The sequence below is a fragment of the Crocuta crocuta genome, unplaced genomic scaffold (assembly GCF_008692635.1).
Source record: "Crocuta crocuta isolate KB4526 unplaced genomic scaffold, BGI_CrCroc_1.0 scaffold180, whole genome shotgun sequence".
In the NCBI taxonomy this organism is placed as follows: Eukaryota; Metazoa; Chordata; class Mammalia; order Carnivora; family Hyaenidae; genus Crocuta; species Crocuta crocuta.
The window spans coordinates 1,745,992-1,766,141 of record NW_027527549.1 but is presented as its reverse complement, the minus strand read 5'-3'; the positions used below and the strand labels follow the sequence as shown (position 1 = coordinate 1,766,141).

The following is a 20,150-nucleotide window of genomic DNA, read 5'->3' as shown; positions in this document are numbered from 1 at the left end:
TCAATAAAAAAAAAAAAAAAAAAAAAAAAAAAACCTTAAAAAAAAAGAAATTAGGGTGGAGGTGCAGTAGCTATTTTTAAAAGGATAATCAGAGGTAAGAGGACATTTTGCAGAGATCCAAGATGAAGGAGGGAGGCATGTAGCTATTCTGGGGAAATAGCTTTCCAAGCATATTTGTCAAGTACCTTACAACCTGTGGCAGGAGCCTGCTTGACATTTTCAAGTAACAATATGTATCAAAACTAATGTGGGGGGAAAAAATGTGGCTGTGGTGAGGTAAGCGAAAGGGATAGTAGTAGGCAAGAATGGAAAAAACTTGGCTTTAAGCTATGTAGAATAGGAAACCGTGGAAGGGTTATGAGCTAAGATGTTTTAAAAGAATAACACTGGTCTCTGTATAGAGACTAGACCGTAGGAAGGCAAGGGCAGAAACAGGAAAGCACAAAAGGACCCTCGTTGGAATTAGGGGGCAGGAACAGGGCAGTAAGACCTGGCTGAGTTCCGGGTATATTTTGAGGCTAGTGCCAACAGGACGTGTTGCCTTTTTGATGTGGGTGTAAGAAAAAGAAAGACGTGAAGAATGAATTCACAAATTTTGGCTTGTGCAACTTGAAGGATGGAGATGCCATTTAGTAAAGATGGAGGAAGAATATAGGAGGATCAGGAAGAGATCAGGAGTTCACCCTGGGATAGGTTAAATTTGATATGCCTTACTACACAAAAGTAGAACTCTTGGGTAGGCTATTTAGTGGAGTTTAGGGGAGCAGTCTAAGCTGGTATGTAAATTTGGGAATTGTCTGGGTCACCAGGGCGGCTTAGTCGGTTGAGCATCCGACTCTTGATTTCAGCTCAGGTTGTGATCCCAGAGTCATGGGATTGAGCCCCACACATCAGGCTCCACGCTCAGTTCAGGCTCAGCAAGGAGCCTGCATAAGTTCTCTCTCCCTCTGTCCCTCCCCTGCTCACTCTCCTGCACACACTCTCTCTTTCTCTCTCTCTCAGATAAAAAAAAAAAATTGAGGAGTTGTTAACATGTAGATGGTGTTCAAAGCCATGAGATGGGATGAAATTTCAAAGGTTCAAGTCAGTGAAGAAGAAAAAAGAACTGAGCCTTAGGACACTCTTAGCATTTATCAGCGTGAGACCTGAGGAGGAATCAACAAAGGAGATGGAAAGAGCAGTCACTGAGGAGGAAAATCACGAGAGTGTGATGTCCTGGAAACTAAGTGGAGAAAAAAAGTTTTTCAAGAAGGAGGGAGTGACCAACATAAGCCAGGTGATGAAAGTGTTCCAAGAGAGAAGGAATGATCTGCTCTGTCTGATGAAGCTGATGGGTCAGGTACAATAAGGACTAAGAATTGACCGCTGCAATCAGCAATGCCAGATTACTGAAGACCTTGACACATTATGGCAGAGTGGAAAGAAGGGGACAAAATCTGACTGCAGTGGGTTCATGAGTAAATGAGTTGAGAGAAATACAGACAGGAGTACAGAAAACTCAAAAAAAATTGTTTCTGTAAAGTAGAACAGAGAAATTGGAGAAAAGCTGAAAGGGGATTTTGGGTCAAGAAGGTATTTTTTAAGATGCAAGAATTATAGCATGTTGGTAAGCTAAAGAGTTCTCTCAAGGAGAAAGAGATTTTGTGAGACAAAATTGTTACATTTGGCATCAGTGAATAACATAATAACCACAGACATCATGATTTGATTGCCAAACTGATCCAAAGCTTTTCTTTTGAACGGTTTTTACCTGAAAAAAACACAGTTGTTGCTGCAAGGAGAGCATATTCAGTATTAGTAACATTAAGCTCACTCATTCTTCTGTAGAAGTGAAACAATGTGTTAATAAATTCTTCAGCAGTACCTAAAAAGATTAATAGCAAATGTATTTTCGTCAGAACACAGTGCAGAGTCAAACATGCTGCCATTATCGCTTTTTCTTAAAGCAGAACAATAAATTGAAACATTGTATCTGACCAATTTTTCCCATCCAATATAATATGTTGTATGGCATGTAATATTACCAGTCAGTGTAGTAGGGTGACAGTCTTCCTTGCGAAAGGGTTCCATAGAATAAATAACACTCCTATTAACACCCTGATGGTGACAATTCAGCGAGTCACCTGAATGCTTTGATACTCTCATAGTACCTAGTAACAGGGAAAATTATAAAGTCTGATTTAAAACAACTTCTTTACACAGATAGCAAATCCATTCTCTCTAATCTGTTAGGAAACATTCCCATCAAATTGTAGACTTCCAATTTTTATTACTGAAACATGAAGTGAGATTAATAGTTTAGATTTTACATAAATTTTGTGTGGAAAACTCTCCAAGGAGATTTTTCCTATGATGCCATATAATGAAAAATGGGTTTCCTTTAAAAGAAAAGCAAAAGCTAGACCGATGAATTAGAAAAGCTATTATGAAATTCTATTCCTACACTAACTAGTTACAACAAAAATATAATCAGAAAAAGTAACTCAATGTATAATTTATTGCTGTATTTAATATTAACTCTTAGCATTAAGATTATGCTGGCTGGCCTTTTTTACTTTCAGAAACTGGTGAGAGACATTCTTTCAGACTGTGAAGTTGGGCCCCATGAAGAAACATCACTTCAGTTTTTGATCCCTTGCGTAATGCAGTCTGGTCCTCAGTTGTCAAATTTTCAAATCCTTTAACAGAAGATCACATAATTGTTTGAAATCAGTAACAAAAATATACTTTTCAGGTATAAGCTTTAGTATTTTTAATTATCCATTTAGTTCTAATGTAAATCCTAAGTGTTTCTTTAGAATAAACACGATTTGGAACTTCAAATCTAGATAAAACTCTTGATTCTACATGGTAATATTTTGAAGCACTTCATCAGAACTGGATAATAATACTTTCATATGGCAAGAGCAAATTGAACATAGTTTAGCCTCAAAGAATTTATTTTTACAATGAGTTATCTGTACACATGGATGGGTAAGTTTTGGCCAATTGTACCTTGATTTTTTCATATTGTACTGGCAATTTTGTTCCATGTTTTATCTAAAGTTAAAAGATACACTTAATCATATTATTTGTCTCGGTCTAAGGCCTTTGAGTCATTTGAATATTTTTAAATATTTAGACTTTCAACCACATGGTTGTTTAAAGCAGACAAAATGACCCATTCCCACCAGCTTTGCTTGAAAAATAGAGGGTTTTATTTTCCTAAATAGTCTTCATCCTTTAAAACAGGAAACTTCAGGGGCGCCTGGGTGGCTTAGTAGGTTAAGCATCCGACTTCGGCTCAGGTCATGAGGTCCAGCCCTGTGTCGGGCTCTGTGCTGACAGCTCAGAGCCTGGAGCCTGTTTCGGATTCTGTGTCTCCCTCTCTCGCTGCCCCTCCCCTGCTTATGCTCGTCCTCTCTCTCTCTCTCTCTCTCTCTCTCTCAGAAATAAATAATAAAACATTAAAAATTTTTTAAAAAAACAGGAAACTCCAAAAAAGTAAGTATTAAAGTAATTTTTTTTCCCCCGGGGTGCCTTGGTTGCTCAGTCGGTTAAGCGTCCGACTTCGGCTCAGGTCACGATCTCGTGGTTTCTGGGTTCGACCCCCACATCAGGCTCTGTGCTGATGGCTCAGAGCCTGGAGCCTGCTTCAAATTCTGTATCTCCCTCTCTCTCTGACCCTCCCCTGCTCATGCTGTCTCTATCTCTGTCTCAAAAATAAATAAAACATTTTTTAAAAAATTAAATAAAAAATAAATAATTTTTTTCCAAAGGTAAAGTGATTACCTGGGAGCCCCTTGGTAAAATCCACTAACCCCTGTGGGTGTAGGACCACTGTCTCTGAAAGTTGCAAAAAGCTCAGCTCAGGATTTGCATACTTCTGCAGCTAGCCAACAAGAAGAAATAAGGTTAATGAATTTTTTTCTTTTAAGTAAATTAAAAATTTTAACTTTTCAATTAACAGTTTAAATTTTCCGACTTTCATGTTGATGCTCTTGATTTTCTAACATAATTGGTTATAAATCATCTCCTGCCAGTAATGGACACATACAAGTGTCTTTGTCTCCTCTAAAGGAATTGTATATTTTTGATGAGCAGCCACAATGTCCTTAATGAGCTGATGTTCCTCTTGAGTTAGTTCCACGCTCTCCTTAATCTATAAGAAAACACGGGGGAGGGAGAGAACAGTAGTGAATTCTTCTTAAACGAGACATCATGTCATCCTTAAAGAAACAAGAAATTTTATAAAAAGAGTCTTGCCACTTTTCCAGAAGGCGTGGTGGACGATACAAGCTTGTTGTCTACTTCCTCTTCCACTTTGATGCCAGAGGAAACACTATTCTGCTTAAAATTCTTTCGAAGTCTCTTTGATTTGCATTGGATTTCTGTGAGCAAACCTGTGATACAACAAAATTCATATAAAATGTTTTAGGTATGGCAAATAACATTCTAGGAGTTGATGAAAATTGTCTTATACTGGATACACATATATAGACTTGTCTTTTCACAAAGACTCTTTCTTTAATGGCAAGGATATACACAGCAATTAAATTTACTACGTTACTTTCTCCCTTCCCTTCCATCACTACCTTCTACTTAAAAATGCAGTCAGCCTAGACATAAATTAAAAATTAATTTTGCATCTCCAAACTATAAATCTAGACCTTTTTATGTTAGAGAAATATACACATCAATTAGATCTTGGAAGCAGCATAAAACATCAATTGGTATGGCAGTTGAACTACCTTATCCGTGAGCTTTTATCTTTGATTTTCATATAGGTCAAGAGAATATTTTACAATTTTTTAAATTAGCTAAGTCAATTTTTTCCTAACAAGACAAGACAATGGTATTTTGTTATGACAGCCTGAGCAATCTCAGACAGGGATAAAGTAAAGGATTCAGGCTGGACAGGATAACCTTAAGATCTACTCCAACCTAGAATTTTAAATAGGAATCCTTTCAGTCAATAATTTTGAAGAGCTTGGATTTTATTATAATAAGCAGTATAATATAAACAGGATATTGCATTGGTATTTATTGAACAAGAGTGTTACAATAAAAATTGAATATTATAGCAGTTGAAGGTAGCTTGAACTAAAAAGAGAAAATGAAGAAATACCAATAAAGTTTGTCCAAGTCTAGGTTAGACATGAGAAGAAAACATTAATGGTAGCTTATTAGGAAAAATGAAATTTTGAAATCACCATGAGATTTTGAGCTCTGGGGAATAGGAGAAATTGAAGGAATAATGCCAAACTCTTAGTACTGCTCTGAAGATTAAATGACATCCTGTAATTTATAAGCTAAAACTCAGTAACAAACAGCTTAGGTACTCTTCTGCCTGTTGAGTTGGATTCTGACATCTATGGGTTGTTAGTAGGCTCTACTTCCCTAGGTATCAATCATGTAGGCTTGTAAAGATGCAAGACCAAAGAAGGAGAACTACTACTTTAAAATTCTGCTCTCTAGGGGCGCCTGGGTGGCTCAGTCAGTCGGGCATCTGACTTTGGTTCGGGTCACGATCTCGTGGTTCATGGGTTTGAGCTCCACGTCGGGCTCTGCACTGACAGCTCAGAGCCTGGAGCCTGTTTCAGATTCTATGACTTCCTCTCTCTCTGACCCTCTCCTGCTCACACTGTCTCTCTCTCTCTCTCTCTTAAAAAATAACTAAAACATTAAAAAAATTTTTTTAAATAAAGAAAACATAAAAAAATGTTTTAAAAAATTCTGCTCTGTATAGATACATTTGCATAACGTTAAGTAATATGACAGTACAAGAATTTCCAATTAAGAAAGAACATATGATTATTGGCAAAACTAGAGCAATATAATATAGAACAAGGTTTATGGAAATAATTACCTAGATTGGTTACTGGTCATCCTAATTTATCAGTTGCTAGAGATATAGCTTAAATCTAGACAAATATGTTAATGTTCAAAATGACAATTTGAGGAATGCATTAAGTTGAAAGATAAGAAAAACTAAAGGGTGCCTGGGTGGTTCAGTCGGTTAAGCATCCGACTTCTGCTCAAGTCATGATCTCATGGTTCCTGGGTTAGAGCCCCTCATCAGGCTCTGTGCTGACGGCTCAGAGCCTGGAACTGCTTTCGATTCTGTGTCTCCCTCTCTCATTGCCCCTCCCCAACCCATGCCTGTTTCTCTCTGTCTCAAAAATAAATAAACATAAAAATTTTTTTTTAAAACGAAAATCCCCCTCAAAAAAAAGAACCCCCCAAATCCACAATAATACTTACATTCTGCCAACATTCCTACTGCCTTACATTTCTTTAGTCTGCACTCCTGACATTTCCTACGCATGTACATGTCCATTTCACAGTGGCCACCATTCTTGCAATGATACACTGCATTTTTGGTGATGCTACGTCGAAAAAAACCTAATGACAAGAAAAACTACTTTTAAAATTTACGATTAGGTATCTTTAGTTGTTTTTTTTAATGAATATATACCTTCCTAGTAAAGTGACCAAAATAACTACATTATTTCAATAAAATGTGTTTTTCTATCAATAAGAAGGTTTATTTTGATAGATATTTATATTCCCTCATGATTGCTGTATTGTATTCCAAGGGTATTCCTTTCAATAATCACATCCAAAAATTTAAATAACTCCAACACATCAAGATTTTATTTTATCTATTTTATTATGGTTATACTATTATCATCTAAAGCATTTTTTATAGGAGGATTAGGAGGAAGTTAATGAAGGACAAAGCAGAAGAAGAAGGGGAAAAATAGTTGGGGAAACGGAGGGAGGCAAACCATGAGAGACTCTTAAATGCTGAGAACAAACTGAGGGCAGATGGGGGTGGGGGAGAGCGGAAGGGGGTGATGGGCATGGAGGAGGGCACTTGTTGGGATGAGCACTCGGTGTTATATGGAAACCAACCTGACAATAAACTATTTAAGGATAAATAAATAAATACATAAATAAATAAAGCATTTTTACAACTATGTTTTACAGAATATCAAGATTCCATGAAGCATCTCTCTAGCTGCCTTTGAAAGAACATGTACTCAGACGAAACCTCTTTTCTTCTCTCCTCACATTTCCACCTCAACCCATAAAGGAAGAGATATCTTCAAAACTTAGTCCCCTGTTCCTTCCTTTTTTATCACTCCCACAGGTGAGAAAATATTGTTAGGTTATTTGGCCTGCGACATTGAGTAGGCTGTGTTCTTTGTGTGTTGGTTTTGGTGGAGGTATCTATATTTTCTCCTTCATTTCCTAAATCCATGCATAGCAGCCCCCCTTCCCATTTCCTCTTTCATCTCCCATTCCTATGCAGTCCCCCCTGCTATCTTCTTAATCCATTCCAACCAGTAAAGTAGATCAGCTATGTTAATGCCCCTCTTGGAGGCCAGCCATACCTTTTTCATGTAGATACACTTGAGAGTGAGAGTTTAGTGATTTAGATTCAACAAAGGGAGCAGAAAGCTCAGCTGAAGTTTTCAAGAACTATGCCTCATCCTCTACCTAGTTTAAACAGCAAGGCCCTGCATTTTAGAGTAAGCAAATACTTGCCCGGCTATTCTATTCCTAAAGCTGGTACCTCATTTCCCATAGTGTTTATTTGGTTGTTCTTTGTGAGGGATAAGTTGTGAGATTCTGACAGTAAATCTTCACCATGGACTTCTGGCAGATATGTTTACCTAGTACTGCATTGGCCTCCTCATTTCCAGGTTCTGTCTCAATGTTGCATTTGTAAAAAAAAAAAAAGTGCAGAAGTGTTTCAAAACTTCAAAATTTTATCAAGTGCTATTTCACTTTTTGAAAATTTCTTGTCAATAATGATCTTCACTTGCAAACTTCCCATTTGTTTTCCAAAAAGCATCCCAAAAGAAATTAAAATAGGATCATAGAAGTCATTTAATTTCAAATTCCCTTCTAATGCATGAATTACACCAACCACATGGGCAGGTGTAATAGTTACCATTTAGATGCTTTAAAAATCATTTTCCTTTCCAATACTAGATTCATCTGGGAACACAGAAACCTCCTGCAATTATATAAATATTGAGGTTTATATTTAAATGTAAAAGTTTTCATCAAAAATGAAAACTAAATCAAAACTTTATTACATTCCCCTTTCATGTCTTTTATGCCACAGATTGATCACCTTTAAATATGTCCATGGCTCTCCTTGGTTTGCTTTTTCACACTTTAAAAAGTAAGGGTCTTCTTACAGGCCTAAAATTTCATGACTCTTCAGGGAGCTCTAGGACTTCAGTTTTGTTTTAACTTTATCCTTACCTTTGCAACCTTCACAAGTAAGTGCATTATAATGATATCCTGATGCTTTATCTCCACAAACTACACAGAGTTCTTCCTGTCCCTTAATTCGAATAGAAGAATGAGTTAGTCTGGACCTTTGTATTCCAGGGTATCCATCTTCAGCATCATGGTCAACCACACAAGTGGGCTTATTTAATTCACAGGAAACAAGTCCACATTCTCCACCACTGAACTGTGGATCCAAGCTATAAGTGTTGAAATGACTTTGTAAAGATTGGGACTGCAGAGCCGTTGGAAACTGGACAGTAGAATACTGGCAAAAAGGCGATTCTTGAAAATCAGTGTCGTACAGCTGATAACTGATCGGCTCTGGCAGAATATCTAGTTGTTTTTAACATAAAAAAAGAACAAATGGTAAAAAGTCAAAATCCCATAATTGTTTTCAAAAGTCAAAGAGTTTTATGCTCCACAAGCAGTTAGGTCAACACGTCCACTCCATCGCAGGGACTTGCTTGTCCAGCACGAGGAGCAAGCAGCGAACTGTACTGCAATGCCTCGTTAAGTACTGCCATCTCAGCGCTGTGCAGAGGTTGCCCAGGAGCTGGGAGAAAGGGAAGTAGCTGCTAATGGCCTACAAACTAAATCTGGCCTCCATCTTAAATAGAAATGCGTATTTCCCAGAGTTTGGAATGAAAGGTTTTCCCCATCTTTTGCATTTCCCTTATTGTGGATACAACTATCTGTTGTACATTCAGGTCAACAAAGAGATGAATTAATAAACTGGCCACCTCCCAAAAATATTAAACTGAAATACAATTTTACCAGTTACCTGGTTATTGCAAGCAAAAATCATTTTTTTTCTGGGGCTCCTGGGTGGCCTTGTCAGTGAAGTATCTGACTTCGGCTCAGGTCATGATCTCACAGTTCATGAGTTCAGTTTATGAGTTCAAGTCCCGCGTTGGGCTCTGTGCTGACAGTGTGGAGGCTGCTTGGGATTCTCTCTCTCTCCCTCTCTCTCTGCCCCTCCCTGACTCATACTTTCTCTCTTTCTCTCTCAAAATAAATATAAATAAATTTTTTTACTTGAACTCTCTATTTAATATACCTTAACACTCTCCTTTGCAATTTATGGGCCTGCTTTAAATTATTAGTTTCTTTTGTGGTTTGTTGACCAACAATTCTAACTAGCAATTATCTGGGTATAAATTCACTAACCACAAAGGGCTACTCTAAGGGTAAATAAAATACGGTATGCAAAACAAATATAAAATATAAAACAGAAAATATAAAATAGTGCTTAACAAATATCATTATGATAATTATCAGAAACTCCCAAATATCAACTTACTTTCTGCTTTCAGTGAAATTGTTAAATCTACATCCGGAAAATTGGCTCCAAATGGACCCAGGAGTACTGAGTTGCCCTGCCATATGTCTGTAACTAGTAATATTTGTACTTTTCCTGATGCTGAGTCAACAGGTGGTTAGTCTCAAAATTCTACCACCAAGGTCAGTAAACATTATAATTTTCATTAACTAACTCACATAAATCACTTGCAATCATATAGCATTCAGTCTAACGCTAAGTGTTGAATAAATGCTAATGAGCACCTGATATAAATAGAAAGGTTATCAGTAAAAACAATGTAACTTTTTTTTTTAAAGAAAAAGGCCCTTCTTGATTGAGTGTCAAAAGACCTTAGAATACTGACTGATGTTCCATTGTTATGAAAATCAGAGTTGAAACCCTAACCCTAACCTTAACCCTACAAGAAAACTGCCTCCTTTAAATTTATATTATAGCCTTACTCTTTTCAGAGAAAATTCCTATCTCATCCTGCATTCTGTTTCTATTTCTTGCCCTTTGATAAAAATCTTATATCAAGATTAAAATTTCAAGTATATTGAATAGCACTCTGAGCTACATTTACTAAAATGCAAGTGAACTAGCTTCAACTAACTCCTAAAACAACTTCTAATGGGCATGTTAATTCAAAAATTTTAAATTAGATACAATTTTATACTATCTTGCATTTCCCTCCTTTTTTAAAAAAAAAGTTTATTTATTTTGAGAGAGAGAGAGTGCTCACGCAGGCACACAGAGGAGAGTCAGAGAGAGGGAGAGAGAATCCCAAGCAGGCCCCTAGCTCTCAGTGCAGAGCCCAGCTCGGGACTCCATCCCATGAACTGTGAGATCATGACCTGAGCTAAAATCAAGAGTCTGATGTTCAACCAACTGAGCCACCCAGGCACGCTGGGCTTTTCCCTCATTATGTTTGATTCTGGCTTACAATATTTTTGTATTATTGATTTTTTAAATTAATTATATTCTCTCAGAGGGAATAATTTTTTATTAAGTTTTTTATTTTAATTCCTCGTGTTGAGAATAATTTTAAGTCTTTGGTTTACTTGTTTATTTCTTTTTTAAAAAGCCCTGTTATTAATCAATATTCCACACAAAAACGTTTTATTAACTATTACACTGTAATTTTTTGTTTACATACCATAGTACTGCACTGGTTCAGTAAGACAGTACCCATCAGATGTAGTGACATAAGTATTTGCCATTCTCTGGTCCAATTCTCACTTATTCATCAGTGAATGCTGAAATAGAACCTGAAGGAAACAAAAGTTTTGTAGACTATTTGAAAGCATGATTATCAACTAGCATGATTTTATAAAAGTCCAGTACTATTTTTGAAACAGAAGAGTTAGCAGAATTTATACTAAAATTATACATTTATATTTATACTTTAATTGGAAAAATATTGAGTTTTCAATTTCTAAACACCAAATTATTAATTCTGCCAATTTCTAAAATTTAAATTTAAAAAAATTTAAATTTTTTAATATTAATTTTTGAGAGACAGAGAGAGAGAGACAGATTGTGAGTGGGGCAGAGGGAGAGAGACAGAATTTGACTCAGGCTCCAGATTCTGAGCTGTCAGCCCAAAGTGGGGTTCAAACCCACGAACCGTGAGATCATGATCTGAGCCAAAGTCAGATGGTTAACTGACTGAGCCAACCAGGTGCCCCTAATTCTGCCAGTTTCTTACTGCTCAGCTCTTTACAAATAACTCATTAAACCTTGGTAAGAATCAATGTGGCTTTAGTTTTTTCAAAGTGGCTTTTAAAAGTGTACCAGGTTTTGGTGTCAGGCTTCATTACACTGCTTTCACCACTTACTTATCGGTCATTTATTAAACCTCTCTAAACCTTAGTTTTGTCATTTGTAGAAGAAAAATAATAAAACCGTCCTGGCAAAATTATTGGGAGAGTTTAATTAATGTATGTAAAATCCAGCACAGTTCTTGTCTTAATAACTGATTCTCATAATCGCTATTCTAATAGTTTCAAGATCTCACTGTCTTAAATTTAGAAGAACTAGAAAGAAAAATTAGACTTTTTCATGAAGGAAATTAAAGAGTGAGAAAAAAATGCCTTTTGCAGCACTTGTTTTATCTTCTAAGATAAAACTTGTTTATCTTCTAAGTCCTCTATAAACATTTTTCATAGTCCTGTGATGTGCTAAACATGAAGTTTGGTTCTGCTTGACTAAAATTTTTTTATTTATGAAGGAAAGTTTATGGATTACCATGGAAAGTGTTTTATTTTTAATAGTAAAGCCTAAAAATCATAAGCTGTTATAAGAAAAATTATTCAAAATCTAAGGCTATCCTTTAATGAGGAAAAAAGTATTTATTTTTGTTATTTCCTAGAAAGGAACTCCAAAAATTTGAATAAACTTAAACAGGAAATCACAGTTTAAGAGATTGAAAATTATGGAAGAAAATAAACGTCACTCTTCAGTCCATCGTATCTTATAGCTTTATCTTCTCTATTAGAAGATAGACTGTTTTCACCTTTAAAAAGAACCAAAAAAAAAGAAAATAGGTTTTAAATCATGCCAGAAAATGTATGTGACCCACCTCTGAGACAGTCTCTGAGATTATATTGAAAAATCTTTCACTTGGATTTATTACTCATGTGAGGAGTTCGTGGTTAAGGTTTCTATGCCCGTGAAGATGATTCAAATAGTAATATCTCTGAAATGTGTCCCCTTTATCATCTAATAGGATGTATGTTCCTTGAAAAGCATTTAATCCCAAGTCTTCTGATGGCATAGCTCCAGTCCAATAGAACGAACATTGAATGGAAGAGATGAAGCAAAAGCAGTGCCCCAAATAAGTGCAATCTTAGTATGAAGTTTTCCTTGAAAAGTCAGGACTAAAATCAATATGATCCATCAACATACACTTCGTTGTTTCCTATATTGCAACAGGTCAATTGGCCCTCCATATAAAAACAATTCTGGGGGGCGCCTGGGTGGCTTAGTCGGTTAAGCGTCCGACTTTCGCTTAGGTCATGATCTCGCGGTTCGTGGGTTCCGGCCCCGAGTCGGGCTCTGTGCTGACTGCCAGCTCAGAGCCTGGAGCCTGTTTCAGTCTGTGACTCCCTCTCTCTCTGACCCTCCCCTGCTCACGCTGTCTCTCTCTCTCTCTCTCCTAGAAATAAATAAAAAACATTAATAAAAAAAAAAACAATTCTGAATGCCATCCATTTGATTTAATTTGTGTAATACTTTTTAGCAATGATCCAGTTCAGTTTTTTCCAAACTTCTCTCTCAAGCCTCAATTAGATTTTATAAAATTATAAAGGAACGAGAAAAGTTGAAGTTGTTATTCACCCTTCTCTTAAAATCGCTACATTACCATGAGGCTTCATACAATATTGAATATCTGATAAAGACTGAAAATTAAAAAGTATTGGGTACTACACTACTTACATACAGATTTTGCTGAGAGTTTGAAAATAATATAGAACAAACCAGAGGTAGCACATTAAAACAAAACTGGTAGTCCTGAGAAAGACACATAGAAGTATCCTAAAGTAATGCCACTATCAGGGTTCAAATCGCAAATAATGATGTTCTAAAACCCAGTCCTTCCAATACTGGTATATAAACACCCAGAAATTTTACCTAAAGCAGACCTGTTTTTATCAGTTTATGGACTAGTTCTATTCCAGGGCATACATGGAACATATACATAAATAAGCCTTTGATTAAAAATAAGCCTCTTAAAATATGAAATATTTCTCTCTTAAATGCTCGTAGTAATGTTGTATTATTTTCTACATAAAATCTTTCACTAATTAAATTTTCTTCAGCCTTTTAGATGTTTACTTGAAGTATTTTAATATGTATACATAGTAAATGAAGACTTTCAGAAATACAGTGTTCATACAATTAGTTTAAGAACACTTAAGTAAATTATTAATAACATAGAGAGAAGTATGTAATCAAAGACTTCCTATCCTGCTAAAAGTTACAATAGGCCTGGCGTGATTCTGTTTTGTTATCTTTCCCAGCAAATATTTATTTAAAAACAAAAATAAGTCAAGAGAGAAGTTTTTATTGAGAGGATCAATTTGGCATGGGCAAAGTCTGTATTTTTTTCTAGAACAGATATACATTTATTAAAAAATTGTATCTTCCACAGATTATAATAGCTATTTTCAAGAAAAGATGCTTACATCTCCTCTGCCTTAACCATAAATCGTGCTTAGGAAACTTTCACAAAGCTAGAACTTTAACAGGAAAAACATATTGATTCCGGAGAAGTACAACTACATGATAAAGACTTCAACAGTTTTTACATTTTCACTCTTGCCATATATGTCACTTGAATCATGAATAATACCTTGCATAAAACTGATATCACTGAAAAGTAGATGGCTTCACAAGAAAAACATTTTACTTTTCAGAGTAGCCTCTACTAAAAAGAAGGAATGATAGTGCTATATGATACATAATTATGAAAAAGTTTCTCAGAGCACAGCTTCTTTGATCCAAAATTCTCTGAGCTTATTGGAAGCAAGGAACATGAAAAGAATATATTTGAATAACAGCACAAATTAAGACTTCTTGATTTCTTTACAAGAATCCGTCCTTTAGCCTTAGAATACTTGTAGAATCTTACACTGTGAAGTTTTCACATACAGTTATACTATGCAGCTTTATTGAGATGTAATTTCCATAATAAAAATTTGCTCTTTCAAACTGTACAATTCATGGTGTTTAGAATATTCGGAGTGTGCAACTCTTACCACCGCCTAATTGCAGAGCATTTTTATTACTGCAAAATGAAACCCCAGACCCATAGTCACTCCTCATCCTGTCCTCTCCCCCCCATCCTTAGCAACCAGAAATCCACTTTCTGTGTCTACGTATTTGCCTATTCTAGACATTTCATGTAAATGGAATCTTACAACTCTCTAAATAGTTTTGAATTTAAAAAAACTTAATATGTCAAGTAATTTTCACAGCTTAAGAAAGAGAAAACAGACTAAGTGTTTAGAAAATTCATGACTATGAACTTAATGTATCATTCAGAGATGTGGAAATATCATTTGTGTCTACTTCCATAATCGGGAAAAATTTTTATAAATATCATCATAGCATTTTGAACAGAAGTATAATTCCCTGAATACACCCTTATCAGAATATATTTCAAGTTGCCTTGAATTTACATATAATCTACCATTTCAAAATATAAAATATAAAATAAGAATAAGTTCTTGATTAAGAACACATTTCATTTTTAAAATATGAGAGTAAATACCACTGTGAATCAACTTTCATTATTACATCGACTGTCATCTGAAGTCCAACTGCAGTTCAAAACTGCCTTGTCATTCTTCAGGGGAAACCAAGTCACTGTATAAGCTACTTAAATTTCTTGTTTTCAACGGGCAAGTGCTTTTTATAGTTTGACTGTCACAGTGACAACATAGGTTCATTCGCTTTGCAAAAATTAAATTGATGACGCTGGAAACTAAAGAGTTCCAAAAACACCCTTAAAACCGTACCGTTTAATAATAGCTTAAATTGCCAACAAAATTAACATTCATATTTAATCTAGACAGCATACAATTATAAAATTTTGTTTTTTGAAAGAAGACAAAATACTCACAGTTAAATAGTATTACTAGAGATTGTCCTTTTCCTCACAGAACGAGTATAGATAAATCGAACAAGGACTTCAACTTTGCAGCTGGAGCAAACTGGACCTTTTCCCTATTTATCAAGGAGCCAAGAGGGGGGCTCTGCGTACACTTAGGCTCCAGACACTCTGCAGAGCAGCGCTTCAGCTCTGTCTCAGAGACAAACTTCCCGCACAATCCTCTCTTAGGTCAAAACAAGGGCAGTTATTATTTGACATAAATCAAATAATAACCAGATCGTCAGGGATAGAGGCCTTTGGGACCTTCAGGTCACACTCTCCCAGAGTTCCTTACTGTTTACTTAATAAATATTTTGTTTTCCTGATTAAATTTGACATTCCCCAACTTTGGTTACAAAACATTGGGTCTCTAGAAACTACTAAGCAATATATACAGGAAAGGAAAAACCCTCATTAACTCAAACTTCACTAATGCAGGTGTTATAACAATTCAACTTGACGTTTATCTCTGCATTACCTACAAAATAATTGCTAATCCAATTAGACATGTGGTTAATAATTCAGATCGGTACAACGTGATATGTATACAAGTCAGCTAGTCCAACCCTCTCAAGTTTTTGGCTTAAATAACTGCAACACAAATAGATACTACTCCGGGTTCAAGTTCTCATAGCTAGTTAGTAGCAGAGGTAAAACTCAGTTAAACAAGATATATAAATAACTTCACCATGACTTTTTTTAACATCACTTATGTAAACAAAGTCTGTGGGATACCAGGCTCATAGTACCATCCCTATAAGCCATATCTACAGAGGCAAGGTAACAAATGTAAAGGAACACATTGTAGTGGTTACAAAAGGAACTGTAACCACTAAACTCCAATTCTTCTGGTGGTACCTCCTCTAACTCACCTACTTTATATAACTCTAGGCCCTGGTCTCCTGCCCAATTCTACTTTCACATTAACGTAGCACAGTATACATTTCCACCTTTCTTGGCATCTGATCTTAGTCCACACCCAGTTTCTGACTCCACAACTGCTATATCGATGCTGAATTCCTTAAGGGAACTTACCGACTACTGGGAAGAATTCATGGTAAAATCTGCAAGTCATATCACACAGAGTTTCGTTTAGTTTTTAAAAGAATAGGCCCTATGTCTGTGAATTTTAATCACTAAACCAAAGAACAATAGTCTCAACGTTATAATTCATTTATCTGACTATAAAATATTCCAAAAACAGACTCCAAATTATATCTTAAAAGAACTGACACTCCACTGGAAACCTTACAATGAAATAAGGCAAAACAAACAGACACTACTTGATGTGTTTTAAAAGTAATGCTTAACTTCTAAATATTTATCAAGACCATTTGTTTCTCAAAGAAACATTTTTAAAAGAACTTCAACCCTTTCAGTATTACTGTACAAGTATCAGGAATAATTTATAAATTATCATTTTTTATTTTTTAATTGAGGTGTAATTGACATAAACCATTATATTTGTTTCAGGTTTACAACATAATTCAGTATTTGTATATGTTGTCAAATGATCAACATAATAATAAGTCATCTGTTACCACACGTTATTACAAACTTTTTTCTTTTTTTTTCTTTTTTGTAACATTTTTATTTCTTTTTTGAGAGACAGAGACAGAGCGTGAGTCGGGGAGGGGCAGAGAGAGAGGGAGACACAGAATCTGAAGCAGCTCCAGGCTCTGAGCTGTCAGCACAGAGCCCGAGCCGGGGCTCAAACCCACGAACCATGAGATCATGACCCGAGCCGTAGTCAGATGCTCAACCAACTGAGCCACCCAGGGGCTCCGACAAATTTTTTTTCTTATGATGAGAGCTTTTAAGATCTACTCGTTTAGCAATTAGAAAATGTGCAGTACAGTATATTATATAGTTGCCATCCTGTTCATTATTTTATTTTATAGCTAGAAGTTTGTGCCTTTTGATCTCCTTCACCCATNAGTCCCTTATTTTCCCATTTTTCCCCCCCCCCCCCCCCACCCCGGCAACCACCAATTTGTTCTATGAGCCTGGTGGTTTTATTTTGGTGTTTTGAGATTCTACATATAATTGAGATCATACAATATATGTCCTTGTCTGACTTCATTCACTTAACATGATGCTCTCAAGGTCCATCCCTGTTATTATATGTTATCTATACAACATAATATGTATATATACAATGTTTTCTTTATTCATCCATCTACCAATGCACACTGGGGTTGTTTCCTTATGTTGGCTATTAGTGTTTTCATTTTTTTTTTTTTCAGATAAATACCCAGAAGTATAATTTATTGATCATATAGTAGTTCTATTTTTAATTTTGGGGGGATTCTCCATAATATTTTCCATGGTGGCTGCACCAATTTACATTCCCACCAACAGTGTACAAGGGCTCCCTTTTCTCCACATCCTCATCGATGCTTGTTATTTCTTCTCTTTTTGATGACAGACATTCTAACAGGTGTGATATGATATCTCATCATGGTTTTGATATGCATTTCCCTGATGATGAGTGATGCTAAGCACCCTTTCATGTACCTGTTGGCCACCTCTATATCATCTTTGAAAAAAGTGCCTATACAGGTCCTCCACCACTCTGTAATCAGATTGTTTGCCATTGGGTTATATGAGTTCTCTATATATTTTGGAAATTAACTCCTTATCAGATATGCTATTTCCAAATGTTTTCTCCCATTCAGTAGGTTGCCTTTTCATTTTGTTGATTTTGAGTCTTTCCTTTGGTGTGCAGAGGCTTTTTAGTTTAACATAGTCCCACTCATTTATTTTTGCTTTTGTTGCCTTTGCTTTTGGTGTTAGATCCAAAATATCATCACCAAGACCAATGCAATGAGCTTATAGTCCATGTTGTCTTCTAGGAGTTTTATACATTACTTTTACCATTCAGATAATTACCAATTTTAACCTTACTGATAACTATAATTATTAGTTTCTGTATTCAGTGATGTATCTCAAAGGCTCAATGATTCAAACTTTTCATTAATTCATATCACCACGCCCACTTACACCTTCATTCCACCCTTACTATATCTGAAATATTACAATTCACTGGCAACAAGCTTCCTCATTCAGCTTTGCAAAGAAGAATTCATCCAGAACTTTTCTGTTACAAATTTTTACATGTACTTCCCTGGTTTCTAATAACACCCTAGACTTACTATGATGTTAACATGGTACTCATTTTAAGGTACTTGAAAATAGGTGCAATTATATGTTAACATTTAAAAATAGAGAATGCAGAATATAGTTTTAAATTTTATACAACAGGCTGCTATCACCTAAGCACTCTATAATTACATAGTTCACTGATATCCCTGAATAAGCATAAATGGGGAAATCTCCTGAAGTTTATTCTTTTCATACAGTCACTCAATAGGCAGCTAGTCCAGATAGATAGATACATGCCATTTAAAATAAATATTAACATTGTTATCTTATCAATACATGCCATTTAAAATAAATATTAACATTGTTACCATATCAGTAACAAACAATCTAAAGAGTTATAAATCTAACCAACTAGCTTGCCGTAGAGCTGGGAGCATCATTAAGGAAGGCTCTTAAAGAGATGACATCCAAGCCAAGACCTAAAGGATGAGAAAAAGCCACAGGAACAGTTGGGGGCTGAATGTTTTCTTGGGAACAGCGCAGTGTTGTCTATTGGTTTGTGTAACATCAAAAGAAGTTCAGTGTGGTGAATGGGGAAAGAAGACACAATTAGCATTAAATGATACTGGGGGGAAAATATAAACCTGATTTTTTCCCTTTGTTTTTCTTTCTTTTTTTTAAGTTTTTACTTAAATTCCAGTTAGGTAACATTAGAGCCTTAGAGAGATGTCTGAATTTTATTCCAGGTGTAATAAGATACCGTTGAAGGACTCTACCCAAAAAAAGGATGTAATCTAAAGTATATTTTTTGTTTTCTTTCTTTTTTTTTTTTTAACCAGAAAGAGAGGATGCACACACACATGCAAGTGGGGGAGGGAGAGGGAGAGGGAGAATGAGAGGGAGGGGAGAGAGAGAGAGAGAGAGAGAGAGAGAGAATCCCAAGCAGGCTCCACACTCAGCACGAAGCCCAATGTTGGGCTCAATCTCATGACCCTGGGATCATGACCTGAGCTGAAATCAAGTGTCAGACACTCCACTGACTGAGCCACCCAGGGGCACCTGGGTGGCTCAGTCGGTTAAGCGTCCGACTTTGGTTCAGATCATGATCTGTGGTTCGGGGGTTCGAGCCCCACATCAGGCTCTGTGCTGACAGCTAGCTCAGAGCCTGGAGCCTGTTTCAGATTCTGTGTCTCCCCCTCTCTCTGACCCTCCCCTGCTCATGCTGTCTGTCTGTCTCTCTCTCTCTCTCTCAGAAATAAATAAAACATTAAAAAAATTTTTTAAATAAATAAAAGTAACCTGTACATCCAACACAGGGCTTGAACTCACAACCCTGAAATAAAGAGTCACATCTCTATCTACTGGATCTGCCAGGCACCCCTGCTTTTCTGAATGGAGCTTTTATTGACATCATTGTCAATTCACTTGCAGTTGTAAGAAATAAGACAGAGACAGAGAGATCTGTCTATGCTTAACCCTGCTTTCCCCAATGGTAAAATTTGCAGAACTATATACTACAATAGCAGAGCCAGGATATTGACATGGATACAAACCATCTATCTTACTTGGATTTCCCCAATTTTCTTGTACTGATTTTTGCATGTGAATTAAATTCTATATAATTTTATCACCTATAGGTTCATGTATCCATCACCGCAGCCACCACTAAAATACTGAATAGCTCCAACGTCACCAGAAGCCTTCATGTTGCCTTTTTTTGTACATACCCACCTCCCTCTTCCCATTCCCCATTCCCAAGTGCTGAAGATCATTAATTTTTCTCCATTTCTAAAATTT

The 20,150-nt window shown here is 36.0% G+C and overlaps 1 protein-coding gene and 1 long non-coding RNA gene across 2 annotated transcripts in view; one reads left to right on the top strand and one right to left on the bottom strand.

Moving 5' to 3' along the window:
• The window catches only part of LOC144234009 (uncharacterized), a 13,295-nt gene extending 3,548 nt beyond the window's left edge, over nt 1–9,747 (top strand). The window contains exons 2-5 of the long non-coding RNA XR_013335836.1: nt 1,003–1,276; nt 2,562–2,734; nt 6,973–7,135; nt 9,606–9,747. This is a non-coding gene — a long non-coding RNA (uncharacterized LOC144234009). The remainder of the gene's footprint in view (nt 1–1,002; nt 1,277–2,561; nt 2,735–6,972; nt 7,136–9,605) is intronic.
• Nucleotides 1–10,812, bottom strand: part of LOC144233989 (bile acid receptor-like) — a 12,061-nt gene extending 1,249 nt beyond the window's left edge. The window contains exons 1-9 of the mRNA XM_077767085.1: nt 10,749–10,812; nt 8,263–8,625; nt 6,244–6,384; nt 4,246–4,382; nt 4,037–4,141; nt 3,772–3,871; nt 2,556–2,678; nt 2,025–2,150; nt 1,751–1,864 (exon numbers count right to left, since the gene is read on the bottom strand). Coding sequence (XP_077623211.1) covers nt 1,751–1,864; nt 2,025–2,150; nt 2,556–2,678; nt 3,772–3,871; nt 4,037–4,141; nt 4,246–4,382; nt 6,244–6,384; nt 8,263–8,625; nt 10,749–10,812 — 1,273 coding nt within the window. The remainder of the gene's footprint in view (nt 1–1,750; nt 1,865–2,024; nt 2,151–2,555; nt 2,679–3,771; nt 3,872–4,036; nt 4,142–4,245; nt 4,383–6,243; nt 6,385–8,262; nt 8,626–10,748) is intronic.
• Nucleotides 10,813–20,150: the final 9,338 nt, after the last annotated feature.